The 16,110-nt window shown below is 40.9% G+C and overlaps 1 protein-coding gene across 2 annotated transcripts; it reads right to left on the bottom strand.

Annotated features, from left to right (window-relative positions):
- Nucleotides 1–282: 282 nt before the first annotated feature.
- Nucleotides 283–15,732, bottom strand: LOC118373900 (endoplasmic reticulum junction formation protein lunapark-A-like). 2 transcript variants are annotated; one of them, XM_035760184.2, is made up of 13 exons: nucleotides 15,558–15,732; nucleotides 14,561–14,661; nucleotides 8,742–8,783; nucleotides 7,981–8,168; nucleotides 7,834–7,892; nucleotides 7,706–7,746; nucleotides 6,300–6,380; nucleotides 5,990–6,041; nucleotides 5,588–5,836; nucleotides 4,670–4,760; nucleotides 4,421–4,491; nucleotides 3,968–4,120; nucleotides 283–3,831 (listed from the first exon to the last, which is right to left on the bottom strand). In XM_035760184.2, the coding sequence occupies exons 2-13, from the start codon at nucleotides 14,585–14,587 to the stop codon at nucleotides 3,689–3,691; spliced, it is 1,197 nt and encodes a 398-aa protein (XP_035616077.2). In that variant the 5' UTR covers nucleotides 14,588–14,661; nucleotides 15,558–15,732; the 3' UTR covers nucleotides 283–3,688. The 2 variants fall into 2 exon arrangements, with proteins under 2 accessions (XP_035616077.2, XP_035616078.2); XM_035760185.2 differs by having other exon boundaries at nucleotides 283–3,858; nucleotides 15,558–15,725.
- Between the last annotated feature and the right edge of the window lie 378 nt (nucleotides 15,733–16,110).

Here is a 16,110-nt window from a genome sequence, read left to right as displayed (position 1 = left end):
AACAGGGGCAAGGTGGTTGACAAACCAGCAAACTAACAGCTCATTTCAACAAAATGGACACTATGGTTTTACCTGTTTTGGTCTAAGATGTAGTGACATGCAATACACATTTCTAGATTCATTAATGAAATTCTCCCCACTTCAAGATCTTACATGTGTAAGTGACAGTAAGAGCTTCCACTAAGATCTGACAGTAAGTGCAATCACTCAACCTTTAAGAACCATACAAATCAATAGAAGCATAAACAAAATGTCCAAATAAAAAACTCCACCAGTTAAACATAGTTTTGAACCTTTAATCAAAATCAAATTATGAAATTAGCATTTTCACAAGCACTTTAAGACACTTGGGTGCAGAGTACATCTTTTTTTCTCGTGTTAAGCAATGCATAGATAAGTAAGCACTCATTGTACCTTTACTATGCAAACATGTGGTTAACTCCATATTGTGCTTGGAAAACCTGTTCAATACTGGTATACAACAATGACAATGTGGAGAATTACTTAGAAAATCGACCACCCCTGGTTCGATTCCAGGCTGTATCACAACTGGCCGTGATTAGGAGTCCCATAGGGCATCACACAATTGGACCAGCGTCGTCAGGTTAGGGTTTGCCCGGGGTAGGCCGTCATTGTAAATAAGAATTTGTTCTTAACCGACTTGCCTAGTTAAATAAAATGATTGACAAAACTTGAGCACACTGCTAACCATTACATTTTAAAACAATACCCAGCTCCACATGTATTCACATGTTGAAAACATTCTATTCAACTTTTAAAATCCTATGTACGGTATAAGTAGTATCCTGGTCCGGGAGCTTTACCGATGTAATGTCTGCGTAGGATCTAGAATCACCACAACATTTCACTTTGATTTGACTCCTGAAAAGTATATCTGACAGAGGACACCATTTGTAGCCAGGTTCTTGCCCATAATTAGGATCCTTGCCAGATCTTAAGGACAGTGCAGAAGATTGCCGTTTTCACAGGAACATTTATAAAACAGGGACATCCAGCACACCATTTGAATTCTCTGGGAGGGGGGTCCTGTTTCTACCCTTTAGCTGGGGGAAGCAGGCTGCTTGGTCTCAAATGAAAATGATCTTTATCCCCAGTGTTTACAAGTGATTCTCCCTTTGGCTCACCGTGATCGACTTAAGTCAAATATAGTCAAATACTTGCTCTACATTGAAGTTTGAACTGAGTGAGCAAAGACATACCCGTAGCAGTATTGTCTGCATCAGCTGGAGGTAGGGTTGGTATTAAGAGGTCGGGCCGACTAATTAGGGCCTATTAAGTTTTCATAATCGGTATTTTTGGATGCCCATTACATTGCACTCCACAAGGAGACTGCGTGGCAGGCTGACCACTTGTTACACAAGTGCAGCAAGGAGCCAAGGTAAGTTGCTAGCTTGAATTAAACTCAATCAATCACTAGTTAATTACACATGGTTGATGATATTACTAGTTTAACTAGCTTGTCCTGCATTGCAAATAAATCAATGCGGTGCCTGTTAATTTATCATCGAATCACAGCCTACTTCGCTAAATGGGTGATGATTTAACAAGCGCATTCGCAAAAAAAGTTGAAAAACAGTTGCACCAATGTGTACCTAACAATAATCAATGCCTCTCGTAATATCAAAAATCAATAATCAATGCCTCTCTTAATATCAAAAATCAATGCCTTAAAATCAAAGTATATATTTTTAAACCTGCATATTTAGTTAATATTGCCTGCTAACATGAATTTCTTTTAACTAGGGAAATTGTGTCACTTTTACGTTCTGTGCAAGCAGAGTTAGGGTATATGCAGCAGTTTAGGCCGCCTGGCTCGTTGCGAACTGTGTGAAGACCATTTCTTCCTAACAAAAAAATTAATTCATTTGCCAGAATTTTACATAATGACGACATAACATTGAAGGTTGTGCAATGTAACAGCAATATTTAGACTTTAGGATGCCACCCGTTAGATACGGAACTGTTCTGTATTTCACCGAAAGAATAAATGTTTGGTTTTCGAAATGATCGTTTCAGGATTTGACCATGTTAATGACCTAAGGCGCGTATTTCTGTGTGTTTATTATAATTAAGTCCGTGATTTGATCGAGCAGGCTCGTAAGCATTCATTCAAACAGCACTTTCCTGCGTTTGCCAGCAGTGCTTCAAGGATTGCACTGTTTATAACTTCAAGCCTATCAACTCCTGAGATTAGGCTGGCAATACTATAGTGCCTATTAGAACATCCAATATTCAAAGGTATATGAAATACAAATGGTATAGAGAGAAAGTCATCATTCCTATAATAACTACTACCTAAAACTTCTTAACTGGGAATATTGAAGAACTGGGAATAATAAACCACCAGCTTTCATATGTTCTGAACAAGGAACTTAAACATGAGCTTTTTTGCATGGCACATATTGCACTTTTACTTTCTTCTCCAATGCTGTTTTTGCATTATTTGAACATGTTTCATTATTTGAGACTAAATTGATTATATAAAGTTAAAATAAGTGTTCATTGTTCATTCAGTATTGGTGTAATTGTCATTATTACAAATATATTTATTTTTAAAAAGCTGATTAAATCAGTATCAGCTTTTTTTGGGTTCTCCAATAAATCGGTATCTGCGTTAAAAATCATAAATCGGTCGACCTCCAGTTGGTATAGCTGCTGAGGAGAACGTCAAAACAATTCTGTCACATTGTGAAACTGGAAAATTCATCATGCTAAGCGAACACATGCAGCTTACTGAAATTGACTATCTTTATTTCAAAGTATAAACGCGCAACACACTCGGATGCAGAGTAGAGCAGAACATCTTTCTCCTTTTAAGCAATACATATGTAACCAAGCACTCCTGATAGTACCATTACTGTGTAAACATGTTAGCCACATGGTGCTTGAAGTATCCAAAACCTATTCAATGCTGATCAAAAGGCACTGTATCCCAATACTGTAGTATCTATAAATATCATCAACTATAAATATACAGATTTCATAGAACACCGGACAGTATATTTTTTTTGCATTTCTGTAAACATGGCCAGACATTCACAACAACAAAAAATGAACAAAAAAATAGTGACAATGTAGCAAATAACTCACGCAAAACAAACTGAAGAAAACGGCATTCTACAAACCAACTGCTTAGCTACATTTGGCCTCTGCATTATTATTATTAAGTAATAGTAGCATGCATTAGCATGTTTACCTGTCTGTAGACAACATGGACAGACATCGTCACACAAAACAGACAATATAGTCATGTGGCAAATTGCTTATCCGCTTAATATTTAAAACACTAAAAAGGAAAAGAAAAAAAAAATATATATATAAACATTCTACAGCTGTGCATCAATGCCAAACGCTTAGCTAGCAGACCTGCTCTTTGCTTCATGGATGGAAGTGCTGGAATAGTGAATGAAAGTATTGACATCGCGTCAAATCCCAAGAGTATTGCCTGTCCATTATCCCCTACCATCAGGATTCAGTTTATATGCTATCACTATAACAGACAGGAAAAAATGTTTTATTTATTTAAGTTCATACCAAACCCTTAGCCTGTCATTCTACGATTCTTACTCACAGCATTGATGTTATTAAGTTTACTTTTAAAAAACTAAGAAAAATACCTAAAAAAAAGAATATTAGCTCCAGCCTAAAATGATGTTGAAACAACATTCTATTGAACCTCCATATCGGACATATCCAGTTCTCCATCGGACTTCTCTGGGGTGGTTCGCAGACAGCCTGGGGTTTCTGACCCTTTTGTTTCAGGGGCACTCTCTGTTGGAGTAACTGTCAACTCCTGGATCTCCTCTACAGCTAGGGGAGAAGGCCATTTCTCCTCAACTGAATATTGACAGGATCAATATATCATCAGGTTTAACAGGCATTCAAGTAAGCAAACAATTAGGACAATGTGATTCTTCCACTGCTTGTTGGGTTAGCAGAGACATACCTGCAGCAACGGGGCTCTCATCGGCTTCAGGTGGTGTTGCGACGGGTGCGTCGGTGAGGATCTTCGTCTCGGCACCGATCTCAGGGAGTCGGGGGGCTTGGGGTCTGGCCTTTCTCGCAGGGTTCAGGAAACAACAATATGCACATCTAAAGGCTGAAACGAGACAAAACCACTATGGTCGAAGTACACTGTCAACTGTATGATTGGCATTCATTTCCATGTAAACAGATTAATGTGAAGATAAAAACCAATGATATTCCAAAAATAATTGCATCATAAATGCATCAGATCAATGGGTTGCCCTTATTTGTATATTCAATCTAGATGCTTTCAGAGGCCAGTAGTGGCAGAGGCTTTTAAGAGCCTGAAAATACAGTGCTGCCAAATGCTAGAGGGCAAATAAAGGGCATAGTGTTTGATGGAGAGTGACAGATATGTTTCTCAAAATCTTACCAATATATTCAAATTCCTCTTTTAATGCCATGCCGTTATGGGTGAGACACTGCTGACATATGAGGGCATATCTGGGAGGGAGAAAATACATGTTGCATACATGCAATGAAATCAGAAGATTCTTTTTTTTTTTGCTGAGGATTGAAAAATTATCATAATAGCAATACATTGCCAGTGTTAAAAACGATAGATGCTGACATCTGTCCAAATCACACATCTTTAGGTGACACATAAAAGAAGCTACTCTACCTATTCTGAGGGCCATCGCCGACAAGGTACTCAATAACCCTGTCCATGGCGCCGCGATCCCTGGGGAGGACAGGTCTGGGCAGGGGAGGGCCTGGGGGGGGGTGCAGAACACACATGAACATTAGCTGGTCTCAAATACTGATCACACGGAGGCCCAGAAGCTTCATAAAAAAACAGCAAGACCCAAATCTACAGTTCGCTGCAGAGGCCCACTATAACATGTTTGAAAAGGACACATTTTAATAATGACTTGGAAATGGATCTCACTTGCACAGCACGTATACAAGAATCCCTGCTGTGTTACTGAGCGGTAATTAATATACACTAACCAATAGTTTCCTACTGCTTATTCATATACCAACATATGGAAACTGTAGTGACTATCAAAATGTATTTTTTTTTACAAAAGTGCATGATAGTATCAAGCTATATGAAACATTTGCAAGGTGTGCCCATGACAAATGTTTCCTGGTATTAGAAAGGCATTTATTAAGAATAAGCGTCATATTTTTAACAGTCTTGGTCAAAGGTCGTATGGTGAGAAATCTTGGTGAAAAAAAAATAAAAAATCCACCAAATTCACTAACTTCTATTTCAAAATTCACATCTATCGACTTAGGCCAGACTACTGACATAATGTAGTTGCCTAGGTATTTTCTCTGGAGCAAACTTGACCTTCAGTATGTTTTAAGGCATCCCCTACCATAATGGATTCAAATACTACACTCAATTGGCCAGAACTACCAGCTATAAAACAAACTATCATTCTTGTAAAAAAAAAATGTAGTAAAATTCAAAAGTATAGAAAAGTCCCATCCCTGAAGGACTAGGAGAAAATGATGGTTGTAAAAAAATAAGTATACATTTTTAAATCACCTTAAGCACATTATGATAAGGTCTCCGTGTGCAGCCACTCACCCACTCCTGGAACAAGTGTGCCAGGGGTCATGGGCCTCTTCATCAAGCTCTGCTGAGCAGCCTCAGACAGGATCCTCTCTGGGGGTCCTCCAGGAGCGGAGTGGAGGGGTGGCCCTGCATGGGTGGCCCCTGGGGCCAGAAGAAGACTGGCTGCGGCAGGAGTCACCGCCACCGGGGGACGAGGAGGACGGGCTGCGGCAGGAGTCAACGCCATCGGGGGACGAGGAGTGACATGACGCTGACGGAGTTCTATAAAGGAGGACACCATGCAGGGATGTTCACCAACGGTAAGCCATGCAAGCACATAAAAGGCCTTAAATACATTTTTTTTTTAAGGGCAACTACATTACCCTGGTGAGGTTTTGAAATACATTACCCTGGTGAGGTTTTGAAATACATTACCCTGGTGAGGTTTTGGAGTCATAGGCATTTCATTTGGAAGGGATACTGGCACCTTGAAATTGAAAACAAGAATAAGATAGATGTACTTTCAAGGTTAATTCACAGAATTAGTGGGCTCATAGGCAGATGTAATTGGGGCGGCAGGGTAGCCTAGTGAATAGTAACCGAAAGGTTGCAAGATCACATCCCCTAGCTGACAAGGTAAAAATCTGTCGTTCTGCCCCTGCCCCCTAGGCCTTCATTGAAAATAAGAATTTGTTCTTAACTGACTTGCCTAGTTAAATATAAAGTTAAAATAAAAAATTCTCACCTTTGCTTTTGAGTCAGGATCAAATCTCTCCAGAATCATTTTTGCAGTTTTATAGGTTTCAGTTTCCATCACCTCTAACAGCTGTTGGACAAGAGCAGTTCATATTTGAACACATTGAAAGTGAGGTTGATTCAGTACGAGTCATTTCATCAGTCAAGTGCCATAGTGTTGGTCTTCCAGAAAACCCTGTTGAGTATGCAGGTTTCTGTTCTAATAGCTTATGTTTGAGCGATCTGTTAATTGACTAATGATGTTGATATGACACGTCACCATTCCACACAATTAATTGTTAAAATCCAATGACCGTAATGAGACAATGATAACCAATGTCGTATCTTTCACATAGTAATTAATCAAATTTTTAAAAAAAGAGCAAGTGAACAAGCAATTAATTAAGTGACTGGAATAATTAACTGCTTTAACATGGGGGGGGGGGTCCTACGACCACATATACTTTCTTGCATCTGTACAGATGATCAGATCTTTACAATACGTGGAAAAAGTCTTCAACACCAAATCAATAGGATACAACTACTCAATAAAACTGCACAGAAACAGAACTGTGAACTCCTTATGTTGGTGTTTGAAGTCAAGACTGATATTCTCAACTAGATGTTTCTTATCTGGTCTAATGAAACACTATAAAGACCAGCTACCGACAAAAAGTCAACTGACAGCCAGACCCACATTCTACCATCAATGATATATTAAAAGGTTTTCAGAATAAAAGCAGTTGTAGTAGGTCTACACATCATTCAATTAGTTGTTTTTGTAGAAACTTAATTAAACAAAAAGGGAAATACCAAATAGCTTATTGTTCAGACATAATGAGAATAATAATTACATGCACTACTTCGATAATGGAGTGTGAAAATCCATCAGCCATAATTATTGAACGTTATTAGACATGACAAGCAATTACTCAGATTTATTTCCTTCTAGCACTAAACGCTATTAGTTTAAGAGACGTTAGCAGAGTGCTTTACCAAGTAAAGTCTTTAGGCCAATTAACAGCTGTCTGCATAGATTTTTAGATGATTTATTAGGAGTAGCAATTATCTAAGCAAAGTGCTGTAAAAGCTCGATAATAGCAGAACAGGGCATGAAGACTCCTGCATATCGTCGGTACGCCACCTTGTAAAAGGGTTAATCTCGAGGTGGTAAATGTCTCAAAATGGCATATTAAATCCACTTACAAATTAGTTACGGGGTGTAAAGAAGTACAAGGATAGTATATAAAGTGCTGACATCTCAGCTCTTTTCATTTGACCCCTTCATGAATGATTAAGGGATCCACATTATGTTCACCCTTATCCAGGTATAAGGGGGCAGCTATGCCGGATTCTAATATCAGTCCAGTCCATGTTCACCCAATCAAAAGACAACCACAGAAAAAGTTAACTTACAATTTTTCGTTTTTGTGATTTGAGATCGTCCAATTTTTCATCTAAAAAAAAACAAAAACAAAAAACATTTTTACTGATTATACCAAATGAAAGCAGCATGTCATGATGAGGCAGACTAAAGCACATACTGTTTTTTTCCGTTCTTCTGTTAAAAAGAGCAATCAGCCCCTTTCGAAGGAGGCATACACTGGGGAAAGAACAATTAGAACAGACGGGTAAGCAACCAACTACAAATAGACATAGCGATCTCTCTCTCTCTCTATATAGATACTTACAATAGTGGAAATATCACATACGGAAGGGCCAATATGACCTTCCCAATCATCTGTTCAGGGAGGTACCAGAGATACACAATTATGCTGGCCATCAGGTAGAGAAGAGACGAGTACAGCAGTAGTCTCCATATCCATTGCTTCAACTGTCTTTGATACAGTTCTCTACATTCCTCACCAGTCTGTATATCCTGTAAATAAAACATTTTCCATGACTATAAAAACTTCCCTCTCTAGAATGACAAAAAGTAGTTTCATATTCCACAATTTTCTTACTAATAATGTAACTAAGTTAGCCCAACATAACCCTATAGATATATGTAATAGTATTGTACCTTGTGTATAATGAATAAACAACCAGCAAAGACCACACATCAATTCAACAGCCGTGTACAATCCCAGACACATCATAGGACTTCTCCATGCCTCCCTCTGGTAATCTTGACAAAAGCCTATTTACTCAATGTCAGGGTGCATTACCAAATTTTCTATCCTTTTTTTATTAAGAGGGATTAGAAAACACCCTTTGGTTCTTCGTTCGATTTAGCCACACCCCAAAAATATCAGTTGGTGGGCAGTGTAGTGACCCATCTTCCACTGGTGCTAGGAAACATGAGTCCGTCACTCTGCTGGACATCGCCTAGAGTGACCTCAAGGTCGAGATGGGATGTATAGTGTAACAAGGTCAATCTCTAGAGCGACATCCCCAAAAATAGTCCTGATCAACACCATCTTGACACAACCCCCCCCAAAAACCCACATACCTTATCAATTCCTTCCAAAACCTCTACAGTGGATGGCTTAGTCTGTCAAAAGAACAAGTTAAAATGTATCAGAGAAGGAATACTTGCTTTGACATCAGTAAGCTGGGTACTATCAATAGGACTAGCAGAGCACAGGACTATTCTCTGGAATTTAGAGGGTTGCTGCAAACGTCTGCCACCCCATGACAAATATACACACACACACACACCTTTCAAAAATGATTCACACCCCTTGACTTATCCCACATTTTACAGCCTGAATCCAAAATGGATTAAATATATACACCCCCTCCCCTCCCACACAACCCCATAATGACTGTGTAAACACGGTTAGAAATGTTTTGCTAATTTATTGAAGATGAAATATAGAACTTTTTTTTTTTTTTTTAAATGGACATACGTATTCACACCCCTGAGTCAATACAAGTTAGAAGAATCACCTTTGGCAGGGATTACAGCTGTGAGTGAGACATTTCAGCTTTTAATTGAATTAATACAAACGTCTAAACATAATTCTAATTTGACATTATACGGTATTGTGTGAGGCCAGGGAGTAAAAACACCCCCCACCCCCTCAATCAACACACCATAATGACAAAGCAAAAAGAGTAAGACATTTTTGCAAATGTATAAAAATAATATCACAATTACATAAGTGTTCAGACCCTTTACTCAGTACTTTGTTGAAGCAGTTGCAATCTACCGCAGAGATTGCTTGCAAAGTTCTGTCATACTTTCCAGGTCTATGCCCAAACAGGTCGAGCTTCTAATTTTTTTAATTATTCTCTCGAGAAATAAGTCACTGTTGCCGCCTGTTATAGACTCCCATCAGCTCCCAGCTGTGCCCTGAACAACATGTGAATTGATTGCCCCCCATCCATCTTCAGAGTTTGTTCTGTTAGGTGACCTAAACTGGGATGTGCTTCACACCCCAGCAGTCCTACAATCTAAGCTAGATGCCCTCAATCTCACAAATGATCAAGGAAACCACCAGGTACAACCCTAAATCTGTAAACATGGGCACCCTCCGATATTATCGTGACCAACTTGCTCTCCAAATATACCTCTGCTGTTTTCAATCAAGATCTCAGCGGTTACCGCCTCATTGCCTGCATCCGCGATGGGTCCGCGGTCAAACGACCACCCCGCATCACTGTCAAACGCTCCCTAAAGCACTTCTGCGGGCAGGCCTTTCTAAAACGACCTGGCCCAGGTATCCTTACATTTACATTTAAGTCATTTAGCAGACGCTCTTATCCAGAGCGACTTACAAATTGGTGCATTCACCTTATGACATCCAGTGGAACAGCCACTTTACAATAGTGCATCTAAATCTTTTAAGGGGGGTGAGAAGGATTACTTTATCCTATCCTAGGTATTCCTTAAAGAGGTGGGGTTTCAGGTGTCTCCGGAAGGTGGTGATTGCCTCCGCTGTCCTGGCGTCGTGAGGGAGTGTGTTCCACCATTGGGGAGCCAGAGCAGCGAACAGTTTTGACTGGGCTGAGCGGGAACTGTACTTCCTCAGTGGTAGGGAGGCGAGCAGGCCAGAGGTGGATGAACGCAGTGCCCTTGTTTGGGTGTAGGGCCTGATCAGAGCCTGGAGGTACTGAGGTGCCGTTCCCCTCACAGCTCCGTAGGCAAGCACCATGGTCTTGTAGCGGATGCGAGCTTCAACTGGAAGCCAGTGGAGAGAGCGGAGGAGCGGGGTGACGTGAGAGAACTTAGGAAGGTTGAACACCAGACAGGCTGCGGCGTTCTGGATGAGTTGTAGGGGTTTAATGGCACAGGCAGGGAGCCCAGCCAACAGAGAGTTGCAGTAATCCAGACGGGAGATGACAAGTGCCTGGATTAGGACCTGCGCCGCTTCCTGTGTGAGGCAGGGTCGTACTCTGCGGATGTTGTAGAGCATGAACCTACAGGAACGGGCCACCGCCTTGATGTTAGTTGAGAACGACAGGGTGTTGTCCAGGATCACGCCAAGGTTCTTAGCGCTCTGGGAGGAGGACACAATGGAGTTGTCAACCGTGATGGCGAGATCATGGAACGGGCAGTCCTTCCCCGGGAGGAAGAGCAGCTCCGTCTTGCCGAGGTTCAGCTTGATATATCCTGGAAGGATATTGACCTCATCCCGTCAGTCGAGGATGCCTGATCGTTCTTTAAAAGTAATTTCCTCACCATCTTAAATAAGCATGCCCCTTGCAAACATTTTTAGAACTAAGAACAGATATAGCCCTTGGTTCACTCCAGACCTGACTACCCTTGACCAGCACAAAAATATCCTGTGGAAGACTGCAATAGCATCAAATAGTCCCCGTGATATGCAACTGTTCCCAGTGATAGGCAACTGGAACCAATACAGTCAGTCAGGAAAGCAAAGGCTAGCTTTTTCAAACAGAAATTTGCATCTTGTAGCTCTAACTCCAAAAAGTTCTGAGACACTGAAGTCCATGGAGAACAAGAGCACCTCCTCCCAGCTGCCCACTACACTGAGGCTAGATGTCATGGATTTATCAGTGGTGACCGTGTTAATTAAATTTCAATAAGCATCTCTGCAGCTGGCCATGCTTTCCTCCGGGCTACCCCAACCAACAGCTCTGCACCCTTTGCAGCTACTTGCCCGAGCCTCCCCAGCTTCTCCTTCACCCAAATCACAGATGACCTAGAATACGTGAACAACTACAAATACCAAGGTGTCTGGCTAGAATGTAAACTCTCCTTCCAGACTCACATCAAACATCTCCAATCAAAAATCTAATCTAGAATTGGCTTCCTATTTCACAACAAAGCCTCCTTCACTCACGCTGCCAAACTTACCCTAGTAAAACTGACTATCCTACCGATCCTCGACTACGGCGATGTCATCTACAAAATAGCTTACAATACTCTACTCAGCAAATTGGATGCAGTTTATCACAGTGCCATCCGTTTGGTTACCAAAGCCCCTTATACCACCCACCACTGTGACCTGTATGCTCTAGTCGGCTGGCTCTAGCTACATACTAGTCGCCAGACCCACTGGCTCCAGGTCATCTATAAGTCTATGTTAGGTAAAGCTCCGCCTTCTCAGCTCACGATAACACCCACCCATAGCACGCGCTCCTGCAGGTATATCTCACTGGTCATCCCCAAAGCCAACACCTCCTTTGGCCGCCTTTCCTTCCAGTTCTCTGCTGCCAGTGACTGGAACGAATTGCAATTTTTAAAAAAATTTAAAAAAATAAACCCTGAAGCCTTACATTTCCCTCTAACTTTAAACATCAGATAGCAGCTAACCGATCACTGCAGCTGTGCATAGTCCATCTGCAAATAGCCCACCCAATCTACCTACCTCTTCCCCATAGTGTTTTTACTTACTTTGCTGCTCTTTTGCACACCAATATCACTACTTACACACCATCATCTGATCATCATCATCAATCACTCCTGTGTTAATCTGCTAAATTGTAATTACTTTGCTACTATGGCCTATTTATTGCCTTACCACCTCATGCCATTTGCACACACTGTGTATAGACTCTTTTTTATATTGTGTTACCGACTGTATGCTAGTTTAATGCATGTGTAACTCTGTTGTTTGTGTTGCACTGCTTTGCTTTATCTTGGCCAGGTCGCAGTTGTAAATGAGAACTTGTTCTCAACAAGCCTACCTGGTTAAACAAAAGGCGGGGAGAAAATAAAAAGGGGGAAAAAAAGCACCTTTGGCAGCAATTACAGCCTGGAGTCTTATTGGGTATGACGATACAAGCTTGACACACCTGTATTTGACGGAGTTTCTACCATTCTTCTCTGCAGACCCTCTCAAGCGCTGTCAGGTTGGATGGGGAGCGTCGCTCCAGAGATGTTTGATCAGGTTCTGGGCCACTCAAGGGCATTCGGCGACCTGTCCTGAAGCCACTCCTGCATTGTCTTGGCTGTGTGCATAGGGTTGTTTTCCTGTTGGAAGGTGAACCTTAGCCCCAGTCTGAGGTCCTGAGTGCTCTGGAGCAGGTTTTCATCAGAGATCTCTGTACTTTGCTCCGTTCATCTTAGAAAAACATTCCCACAGCATGATACAGCCACTACCATGCTTCACCGTAGGGATGGTGCCAGGTTTCCTCCAGACGTAATACTTGGCATTCAGGCCAAAGAGTTACATCTAGGTTTCATCAGACCAGATAATCTTTTTTCTCAGTCTGACAGTCCTTTAGGTGCATTTTTGCAAACTCCAAACAGGCATGTGCCTTTTACTGAGTGGCCGTCTGGGCACTACCATAAAAGCCTGATTGGTGGTGTGCTGCAGAGATGGGAGAACCTTCCAGAAGGACAATCTCCACAGAGGAACTCTGGAGCTCTGTCAGAGTGACCATAAGATTCTTGGTCACCTCCCTGATTGCTCAGTTTGGCCAGGTGGCCAGCTCTAGGAAGAGTCTTGGTGGTTCCAAATTTCTTCTGTTTAAGAATGATGGAGGCCACTGTTCTTGGGGACCCTCAACACTTTCCCTAGACACAATCCTGTTTCGGAGCTCTACGGACAATTCAGTCAACCTCATGGCTTGGTTTTTACTCTGACATGCACTGTCAACTGTGCAACCTTAGACAGGTGTGCCATTTCCGAATCATGTCCAATCAATTAATCTACCACAGGTGGACTCCAATATAGTTGTCGCATCAATGGAAACAGGATGCACCTTAACTCAATTTCAAGTATCATAGTAAAAGGGTCTGAATACTTATGTATATAAGGTATCTGTTTTTTGCAAACATTTCTAAAGACCTGTTTTCACTGTCATTATGGGGTAGTGTATTGATGAAAAAAAACATGTATTTAATACGTTTTAGTTTTGTACTTCCCGGAAAGGTCTGAAAACTTTGCGAATGCACCGTGTGTGTATAAACAATTAAATACAACATGGAACTATTTCAAAGTCATAGTTCATAAGGAAATAAGTAAATTGAAATAAATGAGGCACTATTCTATGGATTTCACATGACTGGGAGTACAGAAACCCATCTGTTGATCACAGATTGCAGAAAACCAGTCAGTATCTGGTGTGACCACCATTTGCCTTATGCAGAGCGACATCTCCTTCACATAGAGTTGATTGTGGCCTGTGGAATGTTGTTCTTCAATAGCTTTGCGAAGTTGCTGGATATTGGCGGGAACTGGAACACGGTGTCAAACGCATTGATCCACAGCATCCCAAACATGCTCAATGGGTGCCATGTCTGGTGAGTATGCAAGCTATGGAAGAACTGGGTCATTTTCATCATCCAGGAATTGTGTACAGATACTTGCAACATGGGGCAGTGCATTATCATGCTGAAACACAATGTGATGGCGGCAAATGAAATGGCACTACAATGGGCCTCAGGATCTCGTCACGGTATCTCGGTGCATTCAAATTGTCATCCTTAAAATGCAGTTGTGTTCATTGTCCATAGCTTATGCTTGCCCATACCTCCACCATGGGGCACTGTTCACAACAATTCCATCAGCAAATCGCTCAACCACACAAACTCCATACACATGGTCTGCAGTTGTGAGGCCCGTTGGACAATCTGTCAAATTCTCAAAAATTTTGAAATAAGTTATTTGTGCATTTGCTAATTTTTGGGGCATTTTTTATTTCAGCTCATGAAACAGATTAATTTATATTTAGCTATATTTAAAAACCATGCCATTGTCCACACCCTAACTTTGCTAATGCTGCATAAATGTTTTTCTAGGGGAAACACTGGTACATACAGTTTAGGTATGGGTGGCCCCAGGAATACAACCCACCATGCTCTACCAACAACCATACAGGACCGCTAAAATGAACAAGTTATGCAATACATACCCTAAACCGGGATATTAATACCCCCATATTGAGGTCCGAATAAAGTGGGTATTTTTAGACCCCTCTGATTTGTCAAGTCCCTCAGTGGAAGATCTCGCCACCTGTTGACAAAAACGTTGTTTTAATAACGCATACTGGGATGATCTATTAAAACAAAAGGATTACAAAACCATTCTTGTACAAGGAAGTTAGTTATGATGACACTGCATGTTTGGGTACAACTACTGACAGTAAATGAGTGTGGGACTCGAAGACCAAAATGGTAGCTACCGCAAAAGCATTATTGATTGACACATGACATAGCTACATTAGCTAGCTAAACCCAAAGTGGGTACCATGATGCATGTTTACAAATTGACCTGGCAAGGACTTAGCTATCAAAACGTGTGTAGTTTATGATATGAAAGGAGCACGCAACAGTTGATGAGTGTACACAAATTCACAGTTTAATAACACTTTGCTATTATGGACCGTCTAGGCTTGTTAGCTAACGCCAAGCCTCCAATAAGTTCAATTGCGTGTTGCTGAACAACGTTAATACTTGTTTAATATTATCATACAGACTAAATTGGTATTATGGTACCATTCACATTCGGCAGAGAAACAAGCAAATGCACACTATGCCACTATCTACCAAACGTGTGCATGAAGTAGCTTATAGTTTTAGCTGGCTAGCAAACCAACTTAGTTATTTAACTAACTAGGGCTTATAACAGGAAGGCTAGAAAAGTGTTCAACGTCAAGCGACTGTAAACTTGCAAACCAATTTCACAACTTTTACAGAGAAAAAGGGAGCAACCCAACGACAAAATTTACCAACCAAACAGTTATCTGCCAAGTTGCATCGTGCTTGGCTAGACAGACAACTTTATTCAACTTCCTGCATATTGATATTGAATCGCGTTTCGGATGAAGTGGCTGCAGTTCTAGCGTGAAGAAAACACAACACATCTGCTAGCATTAGCGTTTACAACTCTTTTCTTTTTTTGCAATTTACCTGGACAGTATTTTAGTCCGAAGATCCTCTCTCATACAGAAACAACATTTCCTCTATGTTGGTTATATTAGGAGGCGAAGAGGCGTGGCAAAGAGTTACCACAGACACAAAGTCATACACCCAGATTATTTTTTACAATTTATTTTCTTAAAATGTTATTTTTAACCAAACCTTAACCACATGGCTAACCTTAAATGAAGACCAAAAAGTTTAAAAAACATTTTTTACGAAACAGCAACCCCCTTTTGACGTCAGACGCCGCGCATACGTGGAGCGTTTGCCCCTCGGCTACTTCAGGATGTTCTTCATTAATCTGAACCTGAAATGGATGGGTATTTTCATTTCATTTTATTTAGTTTATTTTACTTTTATTTAACTAGCCAAGTCAGTTAAGAACAAATTATTATTTACAATCACGGCTTACCAGAAAGCAAAAGGCCTCCTGCGAGGACGGGAGCTGGGATTTAAAAAATATATATATAATAATAATAATATAGGACAAAACACACAACACTACATAAAGAGAGACCTACAGTGGCTTGTGAAAGTATTC

The sequence above is a fragment of the Oncorhynchus keta genome, chromosome 7 (assembly GCF_023373465.1).
Source record: "Oncorhynchus keta strain PuntledgeMale-10-30-2019 chromosome 7, Oket_V2, whole genome shotgun sequence".
NCBI lineage: Eukaryota > Metazoa > Chordata > Actinopteri > Salmoniformes > Salmonidae > Oncorhynchus > Oncorhynchus keta.
Note: the sequence above shows the minus strand (reverse complement) of the source record. Positions and strands in the feature narration are given on the sequence as shown.

What these genes read in the sequence shown, in the direction of transcription:
- LOC118373900 (XM_035760185.2), bottom strand. Translation starts at nt 14,587, where the DNA reads ATGGGGGTATTAATATCCCGGTTTAGG. An exon ending in TATGTGATATTTCCACTATT is followed by an intron (nt 7,893 to 7,980) that starts GTAAGTATCTAT and finishes TTCTTTCCCCAG; the next exon opens with TGTATGCCTCCTTCGAAAGG. An exon ending in CAGAAGAACGGAAAAAAACA is followed by an intron (nt 7,747 to 7,833) that starts GTATGTGCTTTA and finishes GTTTTTTTTTAG; the next exon opens with ATGAAAAATTGGACGATCTC.